Source organism: Semicossyphus pulcher, unplaced genomic scaffold (assembly GCF_022749685.1).
Source record: "Semicossyphus pulcher isolate SPU_LCO1_2020_fin unplaced genomic scaffold, fSemPul1.0.p SCAF_4, whole genome shotgun sequence".
Classification (NCBI taxonomy): Eukaryota; Metazoa; Chordata; class Actinopteri; order Labriformes; family Labridae; genus Semicossyphus; species Semicossyphus pulcher.
The window spans coordinates 1,758,579-1,783,794 of NW_027211715.1; the positions used below are offsets into that span (position 1 = coordinate 1,758,579).

The 25,216-nt window shown below is 43.4% G+C and overlaps 2 protein-coding genes across 3 annotated transcripts; one reads left to right on the plus strand and one right to left on the minus strand.

Moving 5' to 3' along the window:
- Window positions 1-879: 879 nt before the first annotated feature.
- On the minus strand, window positions 880-13,462 carry paics (phosphoribosylaminoimidazole carboxylase, phosphoribosylaminoimidazole succinocarboxamide synthetase). Of its 2 annotated transcripts, none has more exons than XM_069679878.1 (15): window positions 13,019-13,462; window positions 11,829-12,302; window positions 11,688-11,747; window positions 10,884-11,483; window positions 9,213-9,281; window positions 8,758-8,915; window positions 6,918-6,960; window positions 6,630-6,827; window positions 4,194-4,372; window positions 3,917-4,096; window positions 3,709-3,822; window positions 3,541-3,624; window positions 1,645-1,825; window positions 1,251-1,409; window positions 880-1,159 (listed from the first exon to the last, which is right to left on the minus strand). In XM_069679878.1, the coding sequence occupies exons 1-15, from the start codon at window positions 13,413-13,415 to the stop codon at window positions 993-995; spliced, it is 3,063 nt and encodes a 1,020-aa protein (XP_069535979.1). In that variant the 5' UTR covers window positions 13,416-13,462; the 3' UTR covers window positions 880-992. The 2 variants fall into 2 exon arrangements, with proteins under 2 accessions (XP_069535979.1, XP_069535978.1); XM_069679877.1 differs by having other exon boundaries at window positions 9,201-9,281.
- ppat (phosphoribosyl pyrophosphate amidotransferase) lies at window positions 7,130-20,831 on the plus strand. Its single transcript, XM_069679879.1, has 11 exons — window positions 7,130-7,737; window positions 13,853-13,919; window positions 15,521-15,727; window positions 16,918-17,030; window positions 17,110-17,255; window positions 17,380-17,452; window positions 17,534-17,685; window positions 18,548-18,675; window positions 18,775-18,996; window positions 19,132-19,252; window positions 20,135-20,831. Exons 1-11 carry the CDS (start codon window positions 7,610-7,612, stop codon window positions 20,308-20,310), a joined length of 1,533 nt encoding a protein of 510 aa, XP_069535980.1. The 5' UTR covers window positions 7,130-7,609; the 3' UTR covers window positions 20,311-20,831.
- The last annotated feature ends 4,385 nt before the right edge of the window (window positions 20,832-25,216 follow it).

A 25,216-nucleotide genomic window follows, 5' to 3' on the forward strand; every position in this document is an offset into this window, starting at 1 on the left:
TGGACTCAATCAGGGCCGAGGCAAAAGCTTCATAAATACTGAGCTTCAAGTTTCTCCATTTCGAGTCAACCTTCCTCCTCTACTCTGCTACTCGGGAACAGAACGCTGCAGGAGCCCCATTTGTCAACAGAGCTGTCAATCATGAGGCCACACCCCCTTTTTATAGCATCAAATAACCAATTAAAAGTAAACTTGTCAGAAAAATGAACACTTGGACATAAATCAGCATGATAAGAACTAACTATAATGACAGAAACCATGTTTGAGAAAAATGTATTTGACGTGTATTTTGATTTTATAGTTTGACTCATGTCCCATCTGTTAACATGGAGGAGGCGGGCTTTATGAGCTATACTGCAGCCAGTCAGCAGGGGGCGACAGAGAGGGTTTGGCTTCACTTTAAGGGAGCTGTCATGTCGGTCACACACATAATATACTCTGTATACGAGACGTGCGATTCAACAGCTGAGCTAAACCGTCGCCTTGGTTTGGTCCATTTTAAACTCTGTCTAGTATTTAGGCTAGGCTAAGCTAACCAGCTGTAGCTTCAAACTCTACAAATATGACCATAATTCTCTTCCTGAAGAATCATAAAGTAAATAAAGTTTGAATGTTAACTGAAATTAAGTTTAATTTCAATCAAGTTGAGCAGAAGCAGCTCCTTTACAAAGCAGAAACCAACAGGTGCAAAAACAACGTCACAGGTCAAAGAGTCAGAGTCAGAGGAAGTCATGAGAGCAGTAACGCACAGAGCCAGGAACGCAGTCAGTGTTTAACATCGTGACTTCACCTGTGCTTTTCCTGCTTTGACGACTCGAACGGTGTCCTGCGAAGAAGCTCCATAACGGATCAAACAACCACAGAAGAGTTTCAGAAAGAAGATTTTAATTGTTTTCTTTTTAATGGAATGATTAAAGTGAGAAAGTACATGGTTAGTGGGGTTTCATGTTAGTCAGACAGGAGGAGCTCTGACAGAGCACACAGGGGGTGTTTTAGAGGCTGCACGCCTGCAGCTTCTTGTCAGCCAGCTTCAGATTCACCCAGGTGTTCAGCATGGACGCCCTCAGTTTGCACCACACCAGGTGATCGGTCAGCCCGAAGATCTGAGCCGCAAACTGAGCAGATGCCTCGGGGGAGAGGATGGTGGAGCATCCCAGACCTGCGGGGGGGGGGGCGAGACAAAGGCTCAGTTGTTGTGATAAAGTCACGTGATTAAGAGTTTAAGACAAGACAGGAAGTGCTCAGTTTACCGCTCGGCATACGGAGGGAGGACCAGACATCCTGTGCCCCCCAGTCGGGAGTGAGAGGGGGGCAGTTGATGACGGGATACGCCGTGTTTCCGGACATCACCGGGCCAAGGCCGTTACTCCTGCCGGCCACAGCCACAAACACCGTGGGGACGCCGTCACCTGAGGGAAAACAAATGATATTCCATGTAGATTTCTTTCTTCCTGATAGCCGCCCTCATTAAGCGTTAATACACACAAGAATCACATTTCTTTGAAACCTGGACGTTTGAAGGCTACTCGGGAGAATGGAGCAGCTTCACGCTGAGGTCTGCTCTATGGAACACGCCATGCGGCTACAGGCTAATGTTAGCTTACATTAACGCTGCTCACTTCTTTACAGAGGGAGGTGACTCACCTTCATATTGAGCCTTGATGCGGAGGGTCTCGTCTGGTCCTTTGTGAGCTGAGGTGACTCTCAGGACGCAGGGGATCCCGTACGACGTACAGGCCTTCCTGATTTTCTCACAGTGAGCCATGTCGGAGGTGGAGCCCATCAGGACCACCACCCGCCCGCTGGCCTGCGGCTCCAGCAGCAGCTACAGACACAACAGCTCATTAGCTCCACACTAGTCACAAGATCAAGGTCTGTTTTTAGCAGATTCTCACAGTAAACAAACAAAATGCTGCATCGCTTCTGATTCCAGCTCCCCACACACCCACCAGACCTGCACCACTTAATCAGAGCTGCTTTTCACACTTGCAGAAGCAGGAATGAATACAGACAAATAACAGGAACACAGACAACAGAACGAGTCCAAGTTTAAATATATTCTGGGGCTAAATTCTTGGACTCCATTCTTGTGTCAAGAAAAGCTGCCAAATTTTATAAGCACTGAGCCATACGACGGTGTTTAAGGGCCAAAAAACGGAGCAGGAGGAGAAGGGAAATATTCTGAAACACCCACCGAAGTGTGTAACGCAGTTAATGTAGCAGCCAGCCGAGACCTTGGGGTGGTTGTTTGTTGTTTAAGCCTCCATCCAAACAACTGAAACCACTGATTTAAAGTAGTTTTGTAAATTTTTTGTCTGTAATGCAGCTTTGTTTCCTCTGAGTATCTGTCATGAGGTCGTAGGGTAACTGTCATGTGTGATGTAACCCCTGGGGCAAACGGGGAGCATAGAAACGTGTGTTTCTGCAGCAGAGGGTCGCTCAGTCTCTCTCCTCTATGCAGTCTGCTTCTTGTGTGCAGAGAGGCTGAATCTGCTCCGAGCTCCGTGCCATGCACGCCTGTGTGAGCAGCAGAGCCAACAGGGCAGAGACACAGGTGAATCAGAGGGAGGGGCCGTGAACCATAACCTATTTTTTGGGGGGTCGCAGCTCAAAAAGGTTCCTATAAACACGATTTTACTAGTTTTTGTTTCTTGCAAGTTTATGACTTTATAATCTCACAAATGTGCCTTGTTTGGGGGGTTTATGACTGTAATCCTGTATAACTTGAATATTACTCTTTTCCTCCGGCCTTATTTTTTTCTTTCAAATTAAAACGCTGTCGTAGAGCCGAGCTTTGGAGGGAATCTAGCTTGAGATATAAAAAGGAGAAAGAGGGTCTTTCCACCTGAACAGTACAAGTCCTTTGGCTGACTAAGAGCTTTTCATTAATAATTACTGTAATGCAAATCCTGTGGTGCAATAAAGGAGTACGGATCAATTTGTTCCTCCAACACTTTAGACACAGTATCAAAAAAGACGGGAAGACATATGTTCTGACGTGTCCAGAAGTCCCATTTCAAGAGAGAATTAAGCTGCTGCGGCGACATGTGATCATAACTGGATAATTAGAAAAACAAAACTAAGAGGAGCAAAAGGAGAGAAAATCTTCGTCCCTAAACTGACCCACCAATGTCTGTTACAAAGCCACATCGAGATTTGCTAACATATTAAGCTAACATTAGCCTGTAAAGGCTTCGAGTCAAACAGACCAAATAAGTCTGACGTAATGACAAAGAGTGTTTTATTGCTCATAAATTCAACTCTCTTGTCAAAAGAGAATCTGCCATATTTTTCCTTCAGAACTGAGAGTCACTTAAAAATAAGATTGTCGAACAAATCCTTTCCATAAAAACAAAAACACAAACCCAGGACAATTCACCATTTTTTTCTAATGGATTTCTGGATTGCGAGTAACTGTGTGGAGAGTTAGTCTTAAATCTGACCGGAGCAACAAATCTGATTCTCCTGCAGTCTGCACACAGCCTGAGGGTGTCTGTTATCACAAAGTTAATTTTAAAGCAAACAAAGGCTTCCGTGTACCTTGACCCTTTCGGACACCCACTCAAAGTTCCTCTTCACCATCTGCATCGCCTCAGGGGTGACTTCTTTAAGGTCTCGGTACACCTGCAGAGAGTGGAAAACGAGTTACTTCAGCTTTAATCTCATGTATTAAAACTGTTGTAATGACAGCAGCACAGACGACCTGACCTGCTTGTCTTTCTGCTGGCTTCGGTCTCCAGCGGGCCACAGCCTCCACGAATCATTGTCGATCACATCAGCGAGGACGATCTCTTGAGTCTTCACGTTCACACCAAACTCAATCTACAAGCAAAGGAAGAAGGTCCTCCTTCAGAGTGAAGCAGCATGAAGTGTTGGAACAGGCTCAACCAGCAGAGGGCAGCGCTGCCCCTCATACCTTCATGTCCACCAGCGTGCAGTTCTGAGTGGCCCAGGCCTTCTCCAGGATCTCAAAGATGGCCACCGTGCTGCGGTTCATGATGTCCACCTCACACTGACCGATGGTGAGCCCGGACAGACAGAACTTAGACTCCAGCAGCTGCTCCTCCGACCACTGCGGGTCGTTGTTGGCATCGTCCTACAGCAGAAAGATGAAATAAAAAGTGGATGTGGTTTGTGGTAACTTTGAGTGAAAGATTTTAAAGAAACTAGACGAGGGGAGGTCTCAGACTCACTTTAAAGAACATCTCCATCTTCAGCGGGGAGAAGCGGAAGCCCTCCTTCACTCCTGGATTCCTCTTGAGGAAGGATCCAGTAGCGACTCTGCGGCAGACCCACTCGATGGGAATCATCTCACAGTGCGCTGCGATGAACGCCGTGTCCGACTGCTGCTTCACAAAGGCCGTCTTAATGCCTGCAAGAGAGAGCCAACATCAGACCAACTATATATGAAACTATACTTTATCATAATTAATCCTTCAGTGTTCCTTTAGATTGGAGATAGAATTTAGGAGGATCCATTTTTAAACAAAAATACCCTTACCGGTAAGTATAAAAAGTTTTGGAATTGCAGCAGTGAAACGGGCTACAATGGCTCCAACAGCTCCAACCTGGGGGTCAAATCCTCCTGATCAAAGTGCGTCCACTAAAAGTTCTTGTTTTGTCACTGACAGGCTCAGATTGTTATTCCAAGTGTCTGACAACATTACAGAAAGGATCCCGACAGAGATAGACACCAGACTCCATTGACAAAAACTGCGATTTTACCGCAGAGAACACTAAAGTTCCTGCTCTACCGCTGCCTCGATCAGTTTGTTTGTTTGTTTGTGTTACTGTGTGACATGGTGATTAGTTCAAATCCAACACAATATTTGTGTAACACACACTGACACAAACAAGCTAAACAAGTGTGGCAGAAATAGATCAGTAACTCACGTGTTCTGCAAGGTAAAGTTACTGTTTTTGTCAATAGAGTCTGGTGTCTCTAAAGAGACTAATTTTAATTCTGTTTCTGGGTAAAAAAAATCATGAAGTGAACCTTTCTGTAATGTTGTCAGACACACTAACAAACTGAACTGTCAAACGCAGTTTGATTGGATTACGTTGCGGCTATCACAGCCCGTTTCACCACTGCTGGCCAACAAGCTGCTGGAGCAATCCTATTTTTGTACCTTTAAGTCATTTAGAACCTGCAATATGTTCAAATAGGAGCCAATTCTAAACAAAGAATAGATAATAAAATTAAGTAAAAAAGTGAGGGGGACATGGTTCATCACGTTGTGAATTAAAAGCAGTAGACTCTCGAGTCACAAGACAGCCATTACACACACACACACACACACACACACACACACACACACACACACACACACACACACACACACACACACACACACACACACACACACACACACACACACACACACACACACACACACACACACACACACACACACACACACACACACACACACACACACACACACACACACACACACACACACACACACACACACACACACACACGGGTAACAGTTACGCAATTACTTTTAAATTAAAGCCAGTTGGAGAGTAATTAAGGAACATTACTGCACGGCTCCGTCTGTTCTGGATGCATGGGAGAAGTTCAAAAGGGTTCGTTGTTGAATAAATCTTGTGCACAAAGAACACAAAATGATTGATGTGAAAATTTAAAAAGTTGTTACTGATTTTTTCCATGAAGGTGAAAAAAAAGAGACATTATCAGAGCTGGAAATAAAATACAAATTAATAAATAACTATTTCAATCATCAGTTAGAAGAAACTATCAATCAATAATAATGATAGTTCACCAGGGCTACAACTGTTTTTAAAGTGCTGAAATTAGCAGGGCTAAGATAAAAGTAAACAGGCCAAAGGTGGCCTTCCTCTGTGAACAGTCACCTCACTGACCTCGTCAACTCACTCAATAAGGTCAGACTGGTAGATTGGCAGATGATAGCCCATTCCCGCCAAAATGCTTTGATTACAAAAAAAACAGTAAGCCATAATTATCAACATACATTCTTTTTATCACACAATTTCTACTTTTTATCTCTTCATTTTTAATTTTCTTTCTCACCATTTAGACTTTGAATCTCATAATTATGACAGGTTACCAAATTATTACCTTTTTAATCACATAATTTCCAAATTGTATCTCATAATTTCGACATGTTATCATAACCATGGCCTTACAGCTCATTAATAACACATTTTATAATCTATACTTTTGTTTTTAATCTAATAAAAATTACTTTTTAATGTCTCAAATTTGATATTTTTTTCTTAAAGTGGACTTACCATGGGAATATTTTTACTTTCATGGCTATTTTTTGTTTTCGTATTTTTTCTTTTTCCCAACTTGTTTTTCCTTTTATTGGTGGGAATGGGATTCCATGATCAGGTGATGCGTTCAGGAGCCCTTGAAATTTAGTGGGATTAATTTGCTAAGAAAAAGTTGTGTGTAAGAAAGTGCTTACAAAACAACAACAACAAAAAGTTTAAGTTCAGTTAAGCACCTCTGGTAAAGTTTCATAACATGTGGTTAAGTGGCCTCGGGGTGTGCGTAACACACCTGCTCCACGCCTTACCTGACAGAGCACATTGATCGCATGGTTCACCAAACTACACTAACACTGCTGTTTCCTCACCAGACTCCTGCAGCAGCTTGAACACGCAGCTCGTCGTCTTGTTTGCGATGGCCGCCTTTCCTTCCATCTGGTCTTTCCTCACGGCATTTCCAGCGGTGATCTGGTCCTTGGACTGAACCAGAACCAGTCCTGGCTGGTCCACGAGCTCGAAAATCTGCTTCGTCTTCCCCTCATTCAGCTTCTGGCCGATTTTCAACTCTAAAAAACAAGCACAAACATTTGAAACACAAATTAAACGCTGCACACTTACTTTAAAGAGTAAAATATGCGGTCTTGGGGGTTCTGTACCTGGTGTGGAGGACATGGTGGAGATCTTTAACGACCCGCAGCTCTGAAAGACAAAACTTTGGACAGTTGGAGGATGAAGAGGCAGCGGGAGGCGTGCAGGCAGCAAAAGAGGGAAGTGGAGTCTGTCTTACGTGCTCTGAGAGCCAATCACTGCCCTTAGTTCGTACAGGCGACCAATCACAGCAGCGCATTCTGACCACGTGAGGGGAAGATGCTCCTACACCAAATATTTGCTAGACGAAGAACTTTTTGAGTTTATCCGCTAAACTGCCTCCGTTTTCTCTCTGGGGAGACGTTTGATTCAATCGAGAGAAAACTATTCTTCCGTTTTGACCGAATCCAATTTCGATTAGCTGTTGTTGTCCTCCTCGCAGATTACCACGTGCGTTCCACCACTTCAACATGTTTGATTAAAGCCGTTTAGATTCATCTGTGCAACAGTTATGGTGGCCTGTTTCTTTTTTTAAAGCTGTACTCGCTTCTCTTTTTGTCACAACTTGTTTTTTCAGGATTTCACGCCGCTTTAACAATGTCAGCGGAGTTTATCAGGTTTTAACGATCCACGTTGTACCGTAAAGTAAACCCGGTTTACACGTGCTCGATTGGTGCTGCTGTCACGCACGCGCTGATTGCTTGGGAGCAACCACGGCACGAGACTATCCGAAAGGAGCACCGGGACAGACAGTGGCGGGATGGAGTTTGAGGAGTCCGGTATCGGGGAGGAGTGCGGGGTTTTCGGGTGTGTGGCAGCCGGAGAGTGGCCCACACAGCTGGAGGTGGCTCAGGTGTTGACCCTGGGACTGGTGGCGTTACAGCACAGGTAAGTTACGGACAGGTTTTTACACATTAGTGTTTTCAGCACCAAGCAAAACCTACTTTAAGGCTGTAAAGTCCCAAAAAAATCATCATGATATGATCTGAAAGAACTTTTCTCTGAGAAAGTATTGATTGATTTTTTTCCCTAACTTAAATCGCGCTTGCGCAGTACAGAAAAAGAAGTAAAATTGTTGCATTTTAGAAGATAAAGTCCCGATTGTGTGTTTGCGTGACTGTTACGTGATCGAATTTGTTGTTAAATTCGTGACTCGAGGTAACAATGTTTTTCAGGCTCTTGTGATTTAGAAAAAAAACCTTAAGCTTTAGAATCATTCAAATATTAAACAAAATAAACTTGTAAAGTAAGAGCTGCAAACATTAATCAATTACCTTTCAACTATGAGGTAAATCGACAAGTATTTTGATAATTGATTAATAATTTGAGGATTAAAAAAAAAAAGGGAAAAACTTGAATATTTTCTGGTTTCGTCTTCTGTGTCAGGAAACTGAATATCTTTGCATTGAGGAAGAAAATACTAATTCTCAACTAATGGTTGGTTTTTGGTAAGACTAATTTTTTATAGATCATACAACCAACCGATTATTCAAGAAAATAATCAAAATATTAAGCGACAATAAAAATAATCATTAGTCGCGGCCCAAGTTTGATGAATATGATACAAAACTGACTAACAGATTCACTCTCAGACAAACAACGATCTGCAAATAAGAGTTACATTTTGTATAAATTAATCTGTGGATTATTTTCCTACTTAATCAATAAATCAAATTGACCATTGAATGTCACTAAAGAGGAATAAAACGGCTCTTAAACCTCCTCACAGCTGAAGAAGATACACTCAGACTTGTTTCATTGATGAATAGTCCAAAGAGATTTCATTTGAGATGTTTGGATTTTTGTTATTGATCAACTAATTGATCAGTTGACTGGTGATCCCAGCTTGCAGCAGTTTGCTTTCAGTTTGTCTTTGTCGTGGAACGTTTTGGGATTAGCAGCAGTTACCTGTCTGTCTGGGGATGGATCAGAGGAGGCCATTGACCGGACTGAATTGATCTTTATTATGGGGATGTGTTCCTCCTCTTCTTTACATTGGATCCTCAGGTGTTCAGCGAGCTCAGAGCCTGTGTGCAGTTTCTTTATTGCTGTCTGGAGTGCTGAGTCTGAGAGAGGGAGAAAAGACAGGTTTAACTTCAGATTAGTCTTTCATTACTGGAAAGTTGACCTTAATAATAAAACTACTGCAGATAGATTTTCCTTTTCCTGCTCTCTTGGATTGATAGTTGGTCCGTGATGACTCGCGCCTTTTGTTAGCAGTCACCACGTGTCCTTATCTGTAACTTCATTATCAGACTCATCATGGGACTGAGTCAGAATTACAAAAGCTTCAGTCAATGAGGACGGCATGTGACGGACGAAGTGATTACAGATGGAGAAACGTTTCAAACCTTGATCCATACATTTTCTCTTCTTTCGTCTGTTGGGTGGAAAAGTCTTTTCCTCCTTCTCTGGCCGCGTGTCAGAGGAGCCTGAAGAAGACAGGAGACAGTGGTAAACCAACAGAATGAGACCTCTCAGAGAAACATTGTTTATTTTGGACTAACAGAAATGTGACTTCCTTAAACAAAACAAACTTCTTAACAGATTGTATAGAGCTGAAATACAATAAATATGCAACATATGAGACATTACAGTCAAAGTTGATGTGGATCGATTTTTCATTATTTTATTGTGTTTTATTTTGTCTTTGGGAAATGTTTTTATTTTATTTTGAGGCTTAAAGGGTAATTCCAGTATTTTTACAGAGGTTTCTTTAGTCAACAGCTGTGAAACAGGCTTTAATGGCTGCAACATGGGGGGTAGATGTGTCGTAATCCCCTGGTTCTACAGCCTAAAATGCACACCAGACTCCATTGACAAAAAGTGTAATTGTACCTTGCTAAGTTGCTGATCTACTTCTGCCTCCATCTGTTCGTTTTTGTTATTTTGTGTTGCACATATATTGTGTCTGATCCAAACTAACCATTTAAAAGACAATAGTCACAATAACACTAAAAAAAATAGACGATGGATGGAGACAGCGGTACTCAGCATCTCCATTGTTCTGGGAGTAGAATTGCTGTTTTTCTCAATGGAGTCTGGTTGGCTTTAAAGAGAGCGATGTAACGTCTGTTTGTGGTTAAAACAATCATCTTCCTCTGTAACAAAAGGGTCTATCTCTGTAGGGATCCTTTCTGTCATGTTGTCACACACTTAGAATAACAATCTGAGCCTGTCACTGGAAACAACAAGAACTTTGAGTGGACGTATTTTGATTGGAAGCACTTTCCCCCACAGATTATGTTGCAGCCATTAAAGGCCTGTTTCAGTGCCGCCAGCTGAAGACGTCTACTGGAGAAATTCCAAAACTTTTATTACCAATTTGACATTTAGACGCCAAAATATGTAAAAGAAATATGACAAAAATACCCAAATTCAGTTATATTATTTAAAGGGAAGGTTAATCCAAATTACAAGTTATAGAACATATTTGGTTTCTTATCATGCTTGAGATTTCTACTGTCCTGTGAATGATGGAGGTGAATGTGTTTCTGATGCTCAGCAATGAATAAACGTCACAAACTTTGTCCTTGTGACTTTGGAGCTACGTACATCCTACATAAACTAGTCCCTCACTGTGCACAGGCAGCTCTTTGAGAGGACACAAACAGACCCGTAAAAGGTTTAATCACTGGTTGAACTTTGGGAGATCATGACTTCGATGATAGTGATAAATAAAATACAAATGTTGTACATGTGAGTTGTTAAGAGACTGATTCAAGCACATGCCTGCAAACATACTCGGCTCAAAATACTCAACTTTATTTTTAAAATTCTCTCAGCAAAGTTTGAGGAGAAGATCCTGTAGGTCCAAACGTTGCCTACTTAGATGAAGACATAAACTACTTTAGAGGGAGCCCCGAGGTGTGCAGACATCTTTTGTGCTCCTAATGCAAATCTGAGGACATAGGAGATGTAAAGTCTCTGCTTCTGCTGCTTTCATTCATGGACTCTGGTTATAAATAGTAGTGAGCTACATGTGAGTTGTCTTCATCAGAAACTCACCACACATGATAAATAACTGGACTCACTCATGAATCTGTGCTGAAGGTCTGAGCGTCGCTCCTGGGCCGCGCGCAGCCTCAGTTCTTCGTTGTTTGCTGGAACATCGAGGCTCACAGACGAGACGGATTCAGAGCTGCAGGTTCTGTCCTCCATCGCTGAAGCGTTCATCTTGGTCAGAGTGACTTCTGCGTGATCTTTCTCCTCGCCATCCTCAGACATCGAGAGTCTGCCTGAGTCCTGGTTGTGTGCAGCTGCTCCGTCATTATGAGAACCATTCCTTGTGCGATTCATAATAGCGTCCACCTCGTTGTAGAACCTCATGATGCGCCTGGGGTCCGTTTCCTCAGTCATCCCTCTCTGGAGCGAGCGGTAGAGGTACTTGAGGTTTTTGTACTTGGTGTGGCACTGCTTCCAGTCACGATCGATGCCCTGCTGCATCAGCCTGTTGGAGATCTGGACGAAGATGTCTCTCTTTCTGGTCGAGCTCTCCAGCTGCCTGCACACACGCTCATCGGACCAGACCTGAACCAGCGCTCGCACTTCCTGTTCGCTCCAGTTCCGACCCGTGTCCGGCACCGTGACCACGTGGAACTGGTCAGGTTGATCTGTGAGCGTTAGATGGGCCTCTGGAGGGGAATGAAATTGATTTTAGGGATAGAAAGCATTCAATATACTCCAAGAGATTACACTGTGATAATCAAAAGTGCAAACGCAGGCGCAGTATTTGTATTGCAGATGAAACTTGACAAAATGCATTTGGAAATATATTTTGGAAAATGTCTACAATCAGTCCTGGTCTCCTTCAGGTCTCTGGTTGTTGATGTTCGTACCTGTTCTTTTCCACTTTGCCTCCATGTCAGCGTTCATATCGTAATCATTGCTGTTGTCGTCTAAACATTAAAAAAGATAGTTTATTGATTGTTCTTAAACCTTTTAATAAAAGAGTACCACAAGCACTGCAGGCTGCTCACCATCATCAATCTCAATAACGACCTCGCTCTCTGATCCTGGCGTTTGCAGCCTCCGTGCTCCCGTTTCTCCGTCGTACAACCTCTTCTGCATCTCCATCGTCCCGTCCTCCAGCCCGCGGTCCATCAGGATGGCATCCACCTCGTCAAAGAACTTCATGTACTTCCCCGGCCCTCCTGAGCCGCTGCCTGCAGCTGCGTGAGCGCTCTTCGCCGTCTTGTAGTCGTACTTCAGGTTCTTGTACTTAGTTCGACATTGTTTCCAGTTCCGCACCACCCCAAAGTTCCTCTGCATCTGAAAGGCCATCTCCTGGAAGATGCATTTGTTGCGAAGCGTGCTCTTCAGGCGTTCTCGAATACGCCGGTCAGCCCAGACACAAAGCAGCGCTCGAACCTCGTCGTCCGTCCAGTGGCGGCCCCCCTCATCGGTCAAAATCTGAGTGTAAGGAAGAGCCCGGTGGATTTGAGCCCGGAGACCTGCAGACACAAACACGCACACTTTTTAGTTTTGAATTAAGAAATAAGACACAGCTCGTATGAAATATTTGAATCTGATCCAACTTAAGCTTGTGTTCAAAAGCAGACAGAAGTTTGTCATCACTTTCTTACAATGGGAGCAGATGCAGATGTGTCGTCCATCTATATATACAGTCATTGCTTTTAACCACAAAGTCTGTTGTTTTTAAAAAGGAGAAGATCTTTGTGGCGAGTTCGGCTCCTGTAAAAACACAGAAGGAACCCTCGCCTAAAGAAAAAACCTAAGCTGATCTTCGCAGCAGCTCAGCTTGCAGCGTCCCAGATGTTTTAAAGTCAAACTGTGTTTTTAAATGGTTTTCATTTCTGGTTCTGTTGGTTTGAAGGATCTGGGGACAAGTCTGCTTCTGTGGAAAACCATGTTTAAGACAAACACTGAAGGAATCCTAAACTGAGCTAGCGTTAGCAGCAGCTCGACTCACAGCCCCTCCTGACGCCTTTGGGCTCCTAAAGAAACAGTTTTAACGTGAAGCTGTTTTGTGTTTTTAAATGATTTTAATGTTAAATTAAGTTAAAAATGTGATAAACAACTTTAGTTCAATTAAACCGTCCTCAGCTTATGAAAAATAGTCAAATATTGATATGCATCAATGTAGAAAATATTGCTCGTCCTGTTGTTGAGCAATGTCATATTTTGTTGGGCTTGAACCTTCGTTTACCTTCCTGCATGTGGATTGAGGCAGGGTAGATCCCTCTCTGAGTACCCTCCTCCTCCTCTTCCTTCCAGCCCTCCTCCAGCCTCTCTTCTTCTTCCTCTTCTTCTTCTTCTTCTTCTGGGCTGTAATTTGCTGCAGCTGCGTCACACTTCCTGCTCTGAAGCCCCAGGCTCCTGCACTGGGCCTGACACTCCCACCAGCTGCGCACAACGCTGAGCCTCCTCAGACGCTCTGAGATCAGCTCAAACGTGCTCCTGCTCTCGGCTACGTGCTGAGCGCCCACCTCGTCCCACACTGACATGAGAGCCAGCACCTCGGCCTCCCCCCACTGCCTCTCCACCGAGCCTTTGTCCTGCACCACTTCCCTGTCTGCTCTTTGTCTCTCTGCTGCTCTCTCCATGTCTGAGCTGACCTGGAAACGCTTTCTTTTCCCCAATCCGTCTGTCTGCTGCCCAGTTCCCTAGGAAACCAGGCGGCTAAGCCTGAAAGCAACGCCTCCATGCAGGAAAGCAGCCTCACCACTGGCTTAAGCTGTGTGCCGAGGGGGCGGGGCCAGCTGTAATCTGAGAAGCAGCTTGGTGAAAAGGCTGAAGCTGCAGCGAGACGACTCCCCGTTCATGGCAGCTCCACAGCAGACAGGCTTCTGTTTTTAATCCTCATCCTGCTCTTTATTGCTTTATTAAAAACCAGTTTGTTTTGCCTCCAGGTTCATATCGAGCTTTCACAATGAACAAGTTTATTCATGTTTACTCCTGCAGAGAAGGAACGGAGAGATCACGCCTTATAAATCCCCTCTGATGTATTCACGTGTGTGTGTGTGTGTTTGTGTGTGCTCAGGGGTCAGGAGAGCGCCGGGATCGTCACAAGTAATGGAGCCAGCCCCCCCACATACACAACCCACAAGGTAACACCCGTCATACTGGACAGTTACACTGCTTTTCATTAAAGATGAGAATCGAAACACTCACAGGCAAAGTGTTTTCAGGGTGTTTAGAGGAAGTCAGTGCAACAAAGATGTTTATCACTGTGTAAGAAGCACAGGCCAGAGGAGCTGAGCTCACACACAGATACATCACAGCCCGGCAAACAGCTCCGCCCTAAATGCATGATAACTGTACTACAGCCAGTCATCCGGCACCATGTTGGTGATATTCTTAGTTGCTTCACAAATAACTAAATATTAAGCGAGTTATCCGGGGCTGTAGTTATCAGAAAAGTAAACTTTTACTTTAATTTGTTTTTGCATGAGGAAACGTGGTTTCCATGGTTACAGAAAATAAACACATTTTCTGTTCTTGTGCATAAAATAAAATTGGGGGGAAAATAAAATATGTGAAGAGAAAATAATGCTATTAGAGGTAGAGTTGGTTAGTTTATTTCCTCTTTGACAGATTATTATTTTTTGTCTTTATATTAAATTTCAAGCAGAAGAAAGACGAGAAGAGGAGCGAGAGATAGAAAGAGAAACACATGCAGCAGATCTGTCCGGACGAATCAATCCGGACTCGATCAGAGCTACGGTGCCTCAGGGTAGATGTTTGACAGTGAATCAGTTCAATTCAACAAGCTTTACTGGCATTATATATATTGGTTACAATAATCACACAATCTTTGTCTTTGACAATGTAAATACTGAGCCTGGTTGGTTAAGGACTCCAAATGAGAAAAGAAAGTTAAATGAAAACACTGTTAAGTTGTTGACATCTGCAGCATGAAGGCAGCAGCAATCGTAAGCTATTTGCAAGAGCCTAGTGCACCGTACCTACTGCAGTGTACAGGCAACAGAACATCACAGGGCAACAGAACATCCCATGGCAACATGACCTCATGTATAAGATAACATGGTACTTCATTGATCCCCAGAGGGGAAATTCGGTATATCAGGATGCAACCTAAGGAAGCCCTAAGTGGACATTCATCCATACTTTTCATTTACCACATTTTCCTGTGATAACGAGTAATTTCCGTTTGTTTTCTCGAGATCTTGACTTTTTTATCTCATTATCTCGAGATAACGAAGCTGATCTGTCAGATGATCATAACTCGTATCCAGAGCTGCAAAAGCACCAAACAAACAAAGAAACAGGCTGAACTGACCTCATCAGTGTGGGCGATGGCAGCATGGCATGTCCTGCTCACTGATCACTGATCACACTGACCAAACTGTTGCTCTGATTTCTACATCAACAGAAAATAATCCCGTTATCATGAGAGAGCCAGATTTGTTATCACGAGCAAAACAACTGAAATGACTCATCGTCACGGAAGAACTGAGTTAATAATACGTATGGCTGCATGTCTGCTCAGAGCTTCCACAGCAACAAACAAGTTTACTTTAAAATCATGTATTTGCATGATAAACACACAGCTGTTTGAATTCTGATGAAGAATATCGTCTGAATAATCTAATGTGAAGTCTAAAGAACACGTGTAGAAACCCTGCTGTATCATGTTGTGTAACTGAACTCATCTCTCTCTGATCCCTTGTTCCCTTTTGTGTTTCAGGGGATGGGGTTAGTGAGCACCGCGTGCCCTCCTGAGGCTCTCCTGAAGCTGCGTTATGGTAACCTCGGTATTTGTCACACACGATATTCGACCACGGGAATCTCAGAGCTGCAGAACTGCCAGCCGTTTGTGGTGGACACGCTGCACGGACAGATCGCTGTGGCTCACAACGGAGAGCTGGTGAATGCTCACGCCCTGAGGAAGAAGGTGAGGAAGACTGAGCAAGGTCCACATGAGATGACAGGTCGGGGTTCTCTCGGTGGGATCTACGATGCATAATGCCTGTATTATTGTGTGTGTGAAAAACTTAAGCCAGGAATTTAGATTAAATAAATCTGTAGAAGAAAAAGAAAATCAATGTGGAGATCAAATCAAAGAACAAATATTTAAAGTGATAATCTCGAAGATCTCAGTTTCGTTCTCTTTTGCGGCACCTATGGCGATAAACGGTAACTGCAGGAGCACACTTCCCAGATATCCAGACAGTGCTGCATGTGTGACGTCCACGGTCGGCTCCGGTTGTAACTCTTGATTTTCCTGGCTGACGGTCGCTTTCCTTTTCAGACTGTTTGCTTCATCTGAGCGTCGAGTTTGTTTCTTCTTCTTTGGATTTTCACTTCTTGTTGAAGTTGTATCTGTAGTCATCCATCTTTTCTTTGTTTGTTCAGCCATAGTAGATTACTGTTTACTCACAACACCTGCAGAGAGCGGAAAAGCAGCCGCTTAGCTCCGCCTACCCTCTCTGGCAGACCAACCACTGCTGGCTGATGGAGAACGCGTCACTAACTGGACGCCGCTTTCTATGAATGTCGCCACAGACACCCAGTCCATAATAAGTCACCATTGTGTTACCTCATTCGGCGATAGATGGTGACTTAACAGACATTTATTTACATGAAAATCTATTTAAAATAGAAGAATAAATAAATACAGAAATATAAAGACAAATAACAACATAAAAGAATAGTATGAACATTTATTTATAGTTATTTATTTTATGCTTAGAGGATTTTTAAAATAAATTTTTGTTTTTAATTTTACATGTTGTCACTGACGCTTGAACAGGAAGACGGTTCAAAAGCCAGTTGACTGACAGCTTTCCTCTTCCAGGAAAAACAAAACCACATAATTAAAAATAATAAGTAGAAAAATACAGAGTAAAAACAGAATAATTGACATGCATGAAATAAATAAATGTTTGCAGAAAAAATAAAAATTAATGTGAGAACGCTTTTAGTTATTTAAATCGTTTATGTTCGTCACTATTTTGGCAAATTTTAAAATTTCCATGTTTTTTTTCCTCCCTCGAACTCAACTCAACCTCGAACTAATTTGTACATAAATGTAATTTAAATTAACACCTGTGCATACCTGAGCTAATCATTGCAATGGTGCAGGTGATGCGTCATGGAGTCGGCCTCTCCACCGGCTCAGACAGCGAGCTCATCACTCAGCTGCTGGCGTTCACTCCACCGATGGAGGAGCTGGACGCACCGGACTGGGTCGCCAGGTCAGTGTTGTGACTTGATGCTCCGTAGATATTCAGATTTTCTCTGAAGTATTTAATTCCCTTTTTTTTTGTGTCCTAGAATAAAGAACTTGATGACTGAGACCCCCACATCGTACTCACTGCTGGTGATGTTTAAAGACGTTGTCTACGCCGTGCGTGACCCTTACGGGAACCGTCCCCTCTGCATCGGTCAGCTGGTTCCCATCTCCAAACTGCACAGCTCAGGTACTCCCACCATGTGTGTTCTTAAAAGATCAGACCGTCTGCTGCTGATGATTAAGAGACGTCCGGAGAGTTACCAGAGCTCAAACAGAGGACTCAACTGATGGATGTTTGTCTCTGTGCTCAGGTTCTGGAGAGGAGGACACCGAGGGCTGGGTGGTGTCATCAGAGTCCTGCAGCTTCCAGTCCATCGGTGCAAAGTCAGTTTTCCACCAGTGAAATATCTGCTGTATTATAATGGAAGCATTGTGGTTAATTTCCATGTTCCACCTTGTTCTCAGGTATTACAGAGAGGTCTTACCAGGAGAGATAGTCCAGATATCCAGACACGGAGTGAAGACTCTGAGTGTGGTCCCTCGCCCTGAGGGAGACCTCCCCGCCTTCTGCATCTTTGAATATGTTTACTTCGCCAGACCAGACTCTATTTTTGAAGGTTTGAGGTTTTTTTAGTAATCTTTTTTTTCTTATTTGTAGGGCTGAATGACAATAAGGAAAAAAGATTTGGAAGTTCCTCAGTGAGTCACAGTAAATTGCAAAAGCGCCCGATCAATTTTTTTTCCTCTGACAGGCTCAGATTGTTTTTCTGTGTCTGACAACATCACAGAAAGGATCCCTACAGAGATAGACCTTTGTGTTACAGAGGAAGATGATCGTTTTAACCACACACAGACGTTACATCACACACACCAGACTCCATTGAGAAAAACAGTAATTAAACCTCCCAGAACACAGGAGTCACCGGTCTACCGCAGCTTTGATGGTTAGTTTGTTTCTGATATTGTGTGACTTCAGTGCTTTTGAAGGGTTAGTTGGGATCAACACAACAGTTGTTGAGCACACAATAAGACAAACAAAATAACCAGTTGATGCATTGTTAGATCAGCAACTTCAACTGACAGCAGGTAAAAATGCTGTTTTTCTTAATGGAGTCTTGTGGCTTTGAAAAGAGTGATGTAACCGCTGTTTCTGGTTTAGATATAGTAACGTACTGAACTAAAACGCGTCTATCTCTGTAGGGATCCTTTCTGTAATCTTAAAACGGCAATCTGAGCCTGTCCATGACAAAAAAAGATCTTTTAGGGACCTCTGTAACATTTGCCCTGCAAGATTATGTTGCAGCCATTACAGCCCGTTTCAAGGCTCCCATCTGAAGCAGCTCCTGTGCAAAGTCTGTGCAATATAAAAATTTGGCCCAGGATTAAAAAAATCCCCTTAACTGTCTTTCTTGTACAATAATTGACCACTTTGTCTGAGTGACCCTTGTTTTAAATCTAGTATTGTACACTGTCCTACAGGGCAGATGGTGTATACAGTCAGGCAGCGCTGTGGTCGGCAGTTAGCCATCGAGGCTCCAACAGACGCAGACGTGGTCAGCACTGTGCCAGAGTCTGCGACACCAGCTGCTCTGGGTTACGCTCAGCAGGTCAGTCTGCAGGCTGTCTGCTCTTTTAAAGAAACACTGTGATACAGCCACATCCTCAGACCTCCATCCTCACAAGCTGTCCTCTGCTTCTCCTTACAGTCTGGTCTGCCGTATATAGAGGTTCTGTGTAAGAACCGCTACGTTGGGAGAACGTTCATTCAACCAAACACCCGCTTGAGGCAGCTGGGAGTGGCTAAGAAGTTCGGAGCTTTGACGGACAACTTTGCTGGGAAACGAGTGGTGCTGGTAGACGACTCCATCGTCAGAGGAAACACCATCGCCCCCATTATCAAACTACTGAAGGAAGCTGGAGCAACTGAGGTTTGTTTTGTATCTAACACGTGCGTTGGGGTCTCATCATGGTCGGCTGTTTGATGCTTCCAATTAAGCCAAAGAGAATCTACATCAAAGTGGACACTAAATCTAAAATACTGACGTGTATTTCCTCCCTGACAGGTCCATATCAGGGTCGCCTCTCCGCCCATCAAGTTCCCGTGCTACATGGGCATCAATATTCCAACTAAGGAGGAGCTCATCGCAAACAAGCCGGAGTTTCAGGACATCGCTGGACACATTGGTATGTTCATCTCACGGACAAAACTCGTATTGTAGAACAAAATTACTTTTAAGGACAATTCCAGACTTGTATATATTTTTACATATTTTGGTTGCTAATGAGTTATAGGGATTGCAGTTTTGGAATTGCTCCAGTAGATGGCGCCTGAAACAGGCTGTTATGGCTGCAACACAGTATTTTAGGAAAATGCACCCATTTGAACTTTGACCACTGAAGTGTTTATTTTTCTCAGATTGTTATTCTTAGATGTTTTTATAATCCATAAACAGCTGTTTATTTAAAGCAACCAGACTCCATTGACAAAAACAACAATTTTAGGATTCAGAACAGGTAAGCTGCTGGTCTACTGCTGCCTCAATTGGTTAGGTATTTTGTGTTATTGCGAGTTAAACAAATATTGTGTTGGATCTGAACTAGTCCTCTACAACACCAAAGTCACATGATAACAAAAACTAATTAACCGATTGATGCAGTTGGAGACCAGCAGCTCCTGTGTTCTGCATGTTAAAATGCTGTTTTTATCAATGGAGTCTGGTGGATTTGAAAGGACCTATGTGACGTCAGTTTCTCGTTAAAGAAAAGCACCTCACCCTTTAACAAAAAGGTCTGTCTCTGTAGGGATCCTTTCTGTAATGTTGTCTGAGCCTGTCAGTGACAAAAACAAGAACTTGGTGGACTAAATTTGGTCGGGTCCCTTTGCACTTAAGGATTACTTGCAGCCATCACAGCCTGGTTCACAGCTGCAGGCTGAAGCTATCTACAGGAGCAATTCCAAAACTTTCATCTCTTCTTTAATGTTTAAGCATTTATAACGCAGATTATTATAAAAAATAGTGCCTCGGTGTTTGTCGAATGTTCATTAACAGTTAAACTATCTTCCAGGTGCTGACAGCGTTCAGTATCTGACTGTGGAGGGTCTGGTGTCAGCGGTGCAGCAGGGAATCAGCTCCCTGCACGAGAAGGACAAAATGATCAGCTCCAGTAACAAGACCAGCAGGAGGGTGGGACACTGCACCGCCTGCCTCACTGGGAAGTACCCGGTGGAGCTGGAGTGGTAACTGGTGGACCAACGAATGACCATCTGTTGTTACTGCAGCAGCCATGTGGAGTTAGTGCCACAGCTGATACTTGTGAATTAAATGTTGTCTGTAGACTGGAGGAAGAGAGGTCAAGCCTTTCAATATCTGGACACTATGAGATGTTATACACAAACACACTATTTACTTTTGTACAGAGGGTTTGATAAAACTTTAGTTTGGTGACCTCCGGTGGTTGTCTCTGCTGTTTTCAGGTACACATCTGACCACACCTGATGCTTTTTAAAGCTCTAAATGTGTTTTCACCAAGGTCCTTACACACTTCCTCATTCCAGGCCTGACCTGAACATGTTAGTTTGCCCCGTCAGAAAACCGCACAAGGCTTGTGACCAAAAAGTAGAGTTGTCTTTATTTTCTTTATTAAGTGTACTTTTCTACCTTTACTTCAAATTAACCATGTTGCTCTTTTGTTTGGGATGCGACCGTTGCGCATTTTGTTTTCTTGACTTTGAACATGAATATATCAGAAAAGTTAAATAATAAACAGAAGAAATGCAATGAGAACAAGCATCATGTCTTTTTGAACTTGGTTTATTTAAGGACAGATATCACAACAGTTGAACATGTAGATGTGTTTACTTAGATTGACGACAACACAGGAACAATTAGTTAGATAAGAGTATCAAACATTTCTTTAATAGCACTCTTTAAAACTTAAACACAGCTGCAGTTTAGCATCAGATTCCTTTCAGTTTTACAGCTTCTTCACTTCTGTTCATCATTGTCAGCACATGTTGGGGGAAAAAAAGAGTGATTAACAAAAACACAAGGACAAAGTTATTTTAGACTGTGACCCTTAAAGAAGAAGTTTGGTATTTCTAAACCTGGGCTGTATTTTTACAAATTAGATCGTCGAAATAATTCATGGGAACAAAAACTTTTGGAATCGGTCCAGTAGATGTCCTCCGCCATAGCCGCAATGGCTGCAACATAATCCCCTGGGGCAATTGCGCCGATCAAACTACGTCCACTAAAAGTGCTTGTTTTTGCCACTGACAGGCTCAGCTTGTTACCCCAGGTGTTCGACAACATTACGGAAATGATCCCTACAAAGGTCGTCCTTTATTTAAAGAGTAAGATCCTTTTTGTGGAACCAGAAACAGAAGTCTCTGAAATGTCGTGGGTGGTGAGATGTTACCTGAACACTATGGTGGAAACGTGAGTTAGAGTTGGAGTAACAATCTGAGCCGGTCGGTGGCAAAAACAAGCATTTTTAGTGGATGTACTTTGATTGGGCGCAGTTGCCCCAGGGGATTGTGTTGCAGCCATTGCGGCGGTATCGCGGTTTGTAAAAATAGGGTTTAAAAATATGGAATTTCTACTTTAATTTAAATAGATTTTTTTTTTACATGCTGTGTTGAAGAAGACTTGAAACTAGAGACTGAGACCATAAACTCAAAAATGTTTCCTGGGGGAATAAATCAAGAGAGAAGGAGGTATCCAATGGTTGCCCCCTGCCACTAGAAAGAAGAGTACTTTGAGTACTATCGTGGTATTGTTGCAAAATGTAAATAGAAAAGGTATAATAAGGCATACGGTAGTTTCTAGGGCTGGGTTTAAAAACATCGATTTTCAGATTCGAATCGATTCTCATTTGAATGACCCGACTCGGATTACTTAATCCCGATATCATTTTTTTTTTAAATATGTGTAAAAACGTGTCTGATCACTCCTGTTTCTGAGTGCCCCTGAACACAGCACAACCTAGCGCATCCCCGAGGAAGTGCAGTTTAGCGAGCTCCCTGGACAGATGACGCATTTTACGGAGTCTGGCGGAGGCTTTCCAGGGCCCATTGGAGAAGCAGATAGCATCCTCCGAAGGCACCGAGCCAAATTGCTTTTTTTTCCTACCATAATGACATTAGCTCCCCATAACAGCATGAGAGGACTGAGGTGGAAAATCTGGCCCTTTAAGTGTGTTACGTGTAAATCTGGTGAGGCTGTGTTTGGCTTTTGTGACCTGAAAATGTGGATCTTTTTAACTTGTGTTAACCTCACTGTATCTTTAATAATCATCTGTTATGTGATCAAACTGTGTGCTTTTGTAACTAAAAATAATTCCTTATTTTCCTCTGACTGGTTTTGTGAAGCACTTCGGGCTGCATTATTGCATGTGAGGTCCTCTACAAATAAAATTATAATCATTATTCATTTTACTCACCGAGGGGACCATTCTCCTCTCAAGACAACTTCCTGTTGAATAAAGCATAAAAATACCTGAAGGGGTCTAATAATCTAAGAATTCAACACTTACACAAACTGTTCAATAAATAAGCAGTGATTACAGAGGAGACTTACCATGGCCAGAGAACTCAGCTGCTGATCCATAGCGGCTGCGACTCATCCAAACATCCTGATATGGATCTGCTGATCGCTGAAACACGCCGTGTTTACTGGGGCTGTAGGAGCGGCCATCATAAGTCTGCTCTGATTCAGACAGAGAAAGACGGCGCCTCAGCATCGCTGTCCCACGGCGTTGGGACCCCGGGGACGGTGCACAGTACTCTTCCCTGAAGCGTTTGGACTGGGGGTGGCTGTCCAAGCTTAACTCCCTGTGGCGTTTCCTCAGAACGGAGCGGTGTGGAGACAAGGCGAGGGCGGCCAGAGCAGAGGAGGAGTGGCCTCTGCTCGCCTCAGAGCCTCGAGCACAGAACCGGCAGGGAAGCCCTTTGAAGAAAGAGGATTTGTTCTGGCAGACAAACTTGTGGTAGAGTTTTTTAAAGTCCTCGTCGAGCTTCTTCGGTGAGTAGGAGACATGGTTCGATGGCAGGGAGGAGTCGAAGGAAAGGTGCCGCCGGAACCTGTGACGAGACTCTGCTGCCCTGTCTGAGTGAGGTGAAGGCAGCTGTGACTGGAAGGACTGCTGGGGGTACTCCTGAGGGTAAAACATCCTCTGGGGCAGAGTATGTTTTGGTTGAGGGGAGGACAGAGACATGGACAATGATCTGGGCCTCATCGGCTCTCTGGAGAAGCTTTCCTCAGAATATGGTTGGGGGCTTCTGGAAAAGGCCTGAGGTGATCTACTGAGGCCGCTCATCATCCATGCTTTTGCTGGACTCTGTCTGACTGGGGATCTGTTGAAGTCTGGTCTCTCTCTAACAGCAGCAGTTTGTGATGTATACATAGAGTATGGATCAGTCTGCAGCGAGTGTGCAGCGTTAGAAAGCCTTTTAGACCTCAGAGACAGGTCCAAGGGGCCTTTTGGAGTGGGATAGGAACATCGTGAAGGACTGACAGAATAAGAGGGGGGGCGTTCTCCTCGCTGGGATTCTTCAGGAGGTGACAGGTCAGACACAGTGAAGGTCTCATTTAGAGAGATCTCTTTTGTTTTAATGGTCTCAGGAGGACCGGAGAAGTCCATGACGAGGATGGGCTTGTGTTGCTCCCTTCTCAGTAAGCCTCTCCCCCTCCCAGGAGATTGCTGCTGTGCCTGCCAGTCCTGCTGATTGCACATCATCTGCAAGTGGGACCGTGAGTTACTCTCGGTCCCCATGAAGTGCCTCGTCACGGGGCCCCCATAGTTCTCCTTGCTGGTCATCCTCTCTGCGTTGCTTTTGTTGTGTTTCAGATTGACTGTGAAAGTGTTGTTGGAATTCAGGCTTCTGTTTGACTGCTGTCGCCACCTGCGGTACCTCCTCAGCACAGAGTCGGCAGCCTCTGAGACGTGCTGCCGGCACCAGGCCTTCTCTATTCGACTGATCATGCTGGGGTAGAGGTCCACCAAGCTGCCATGCCTCCTGAGACTCATTTCCAGCTCCTCGTCCTGGTCCTCCGGCTGCAGCTCCGCCTCAGAGATGGTTCTCTGACTCTCATCCAATGAGCTCACAGTCAGCTGAGTCGTGTCACTCCTGGTCATCCCTGCTTCAGAAACACAACCTAAAATAGCGGAAAACCTTTTTTAATTTTGATTCATGCAATAAAGCTTGTTGTGCTATGCTGATTAAAACAATTAAAATGTCCTATCTTGTTCTTACCATCTTCCTCAACAGTCATGCAGGTAGTGGAAACACTAGAAACACTCGAGACACAGGTGTCATCAGCACCACCACTTTGATGTGAAAAGTCCAGCTGTTGAAAATAAACCAGAATTATTTCATATATTCTCACCATATTCAGGACAGAACTGTTGAGGTAAAAAAAAGAGCATTTACCTGAGAGTCTCTCATGGTGTCCTGGGCTGAGGTGGAAGAAAATCAGAATAATCAGATTAATAGGAATACAATGTACAAACACCTCTTCAATCATTACCTTGCAGTTCTTACCTCTTACTGACTCGTCTCTCAACTCTGTCAGGCTCTGAGGACAGGGAAAGTGTTTGATTATAATTTTAATAGCTTGACATATATTTAATATCTGTATATATGTGTCAGCAGATTGTGATTGTGTTCATAGCGGCCCAAACCTTTGATTCCAACATGCTCAGCTCTTCTTTCGACCGCTTCATGTAGCGTTCAAGTGCTTCGTTACGCAGGGAGTGAAGACAGAAAAAACTTAAAATTACTTTCAATGTGTCCAATTTCTTGATAAATAATAAAGTCTTAAACATTTAGATCGATAATTTGTAGAACTTTTCTGAGCTTAATGTGAAATTCAACTAGAAACCAAAATATTCTAATGTATGTAAAATGCTAGGATATAAAACTGGTGTTAATGGTGATAAATAATCAGCTAATCGGTGGATGGAATCGATTATTTCAGCACTAAAAAAATCTATATTTCACAATTGGTATATTCATTCGTGTTTATCTTATAGTGTCAACACGCTTCATTTTGTTTTAGTACATCCGGTAAATACAACCCTTGCATTGAACCACTGGTAGTAACGTGACAACAGCTTTAACAGTAACTATACTTACTTCTGGTTTTT

What these genes read in the sequence shown, in the direction of transcription:
- ppat (XM_069679879.1), top strand. Translation starts at nt 7,610, where the DNA reads ATGGAGTTTGAGGAGTCCGGTATCGGGGAGGAGTGCGGGGTTTTCGGG. An exon ending in CTCTGGGTTACGCTCAGCAG is followed by an intron (nt 18,676 to 18,774) that starts GTCAGTCTGCAG and finishes TTCTCCTTACAG; the next exon opens with TCTGGTCTGCCGTATATAGA. An exon ending in AGGAAGCTGGAGCAACTGAG is followed by an intron (nt 18,997 to 19,131) that starts GTTTGTTTTGTA and finishes CCTCCCTGACAG; the next exon opens with GTCCATATCAGGGTCGCCTC.
- paics (XM_069679877.1), bottom strand. Translation starts at nt 13,415, where the DNA reads ATGGAGAGAGCAGCAGAGAGACAAAGAGCAGACAGGGAAGTGGTGCAG. An exon ending in GCACGCTGGTGGACATGAAG is followed by an intron (nt 3,823 to 3,916) that starts GTATGAGGGGCA and finishes CTTTGCTTGTAG; the next exon opens with ATTGAGTTTGGTGTGAACGT. An exon ending in CATCAAGGCTCAATATGAAG is followed by an intron (nt 1,410 to 1,644) that starts GTGAGTCACCTC and finishes GTTTTCCCTCAG; the next exon opens with GTGACGGCGTCCCCACGGTG.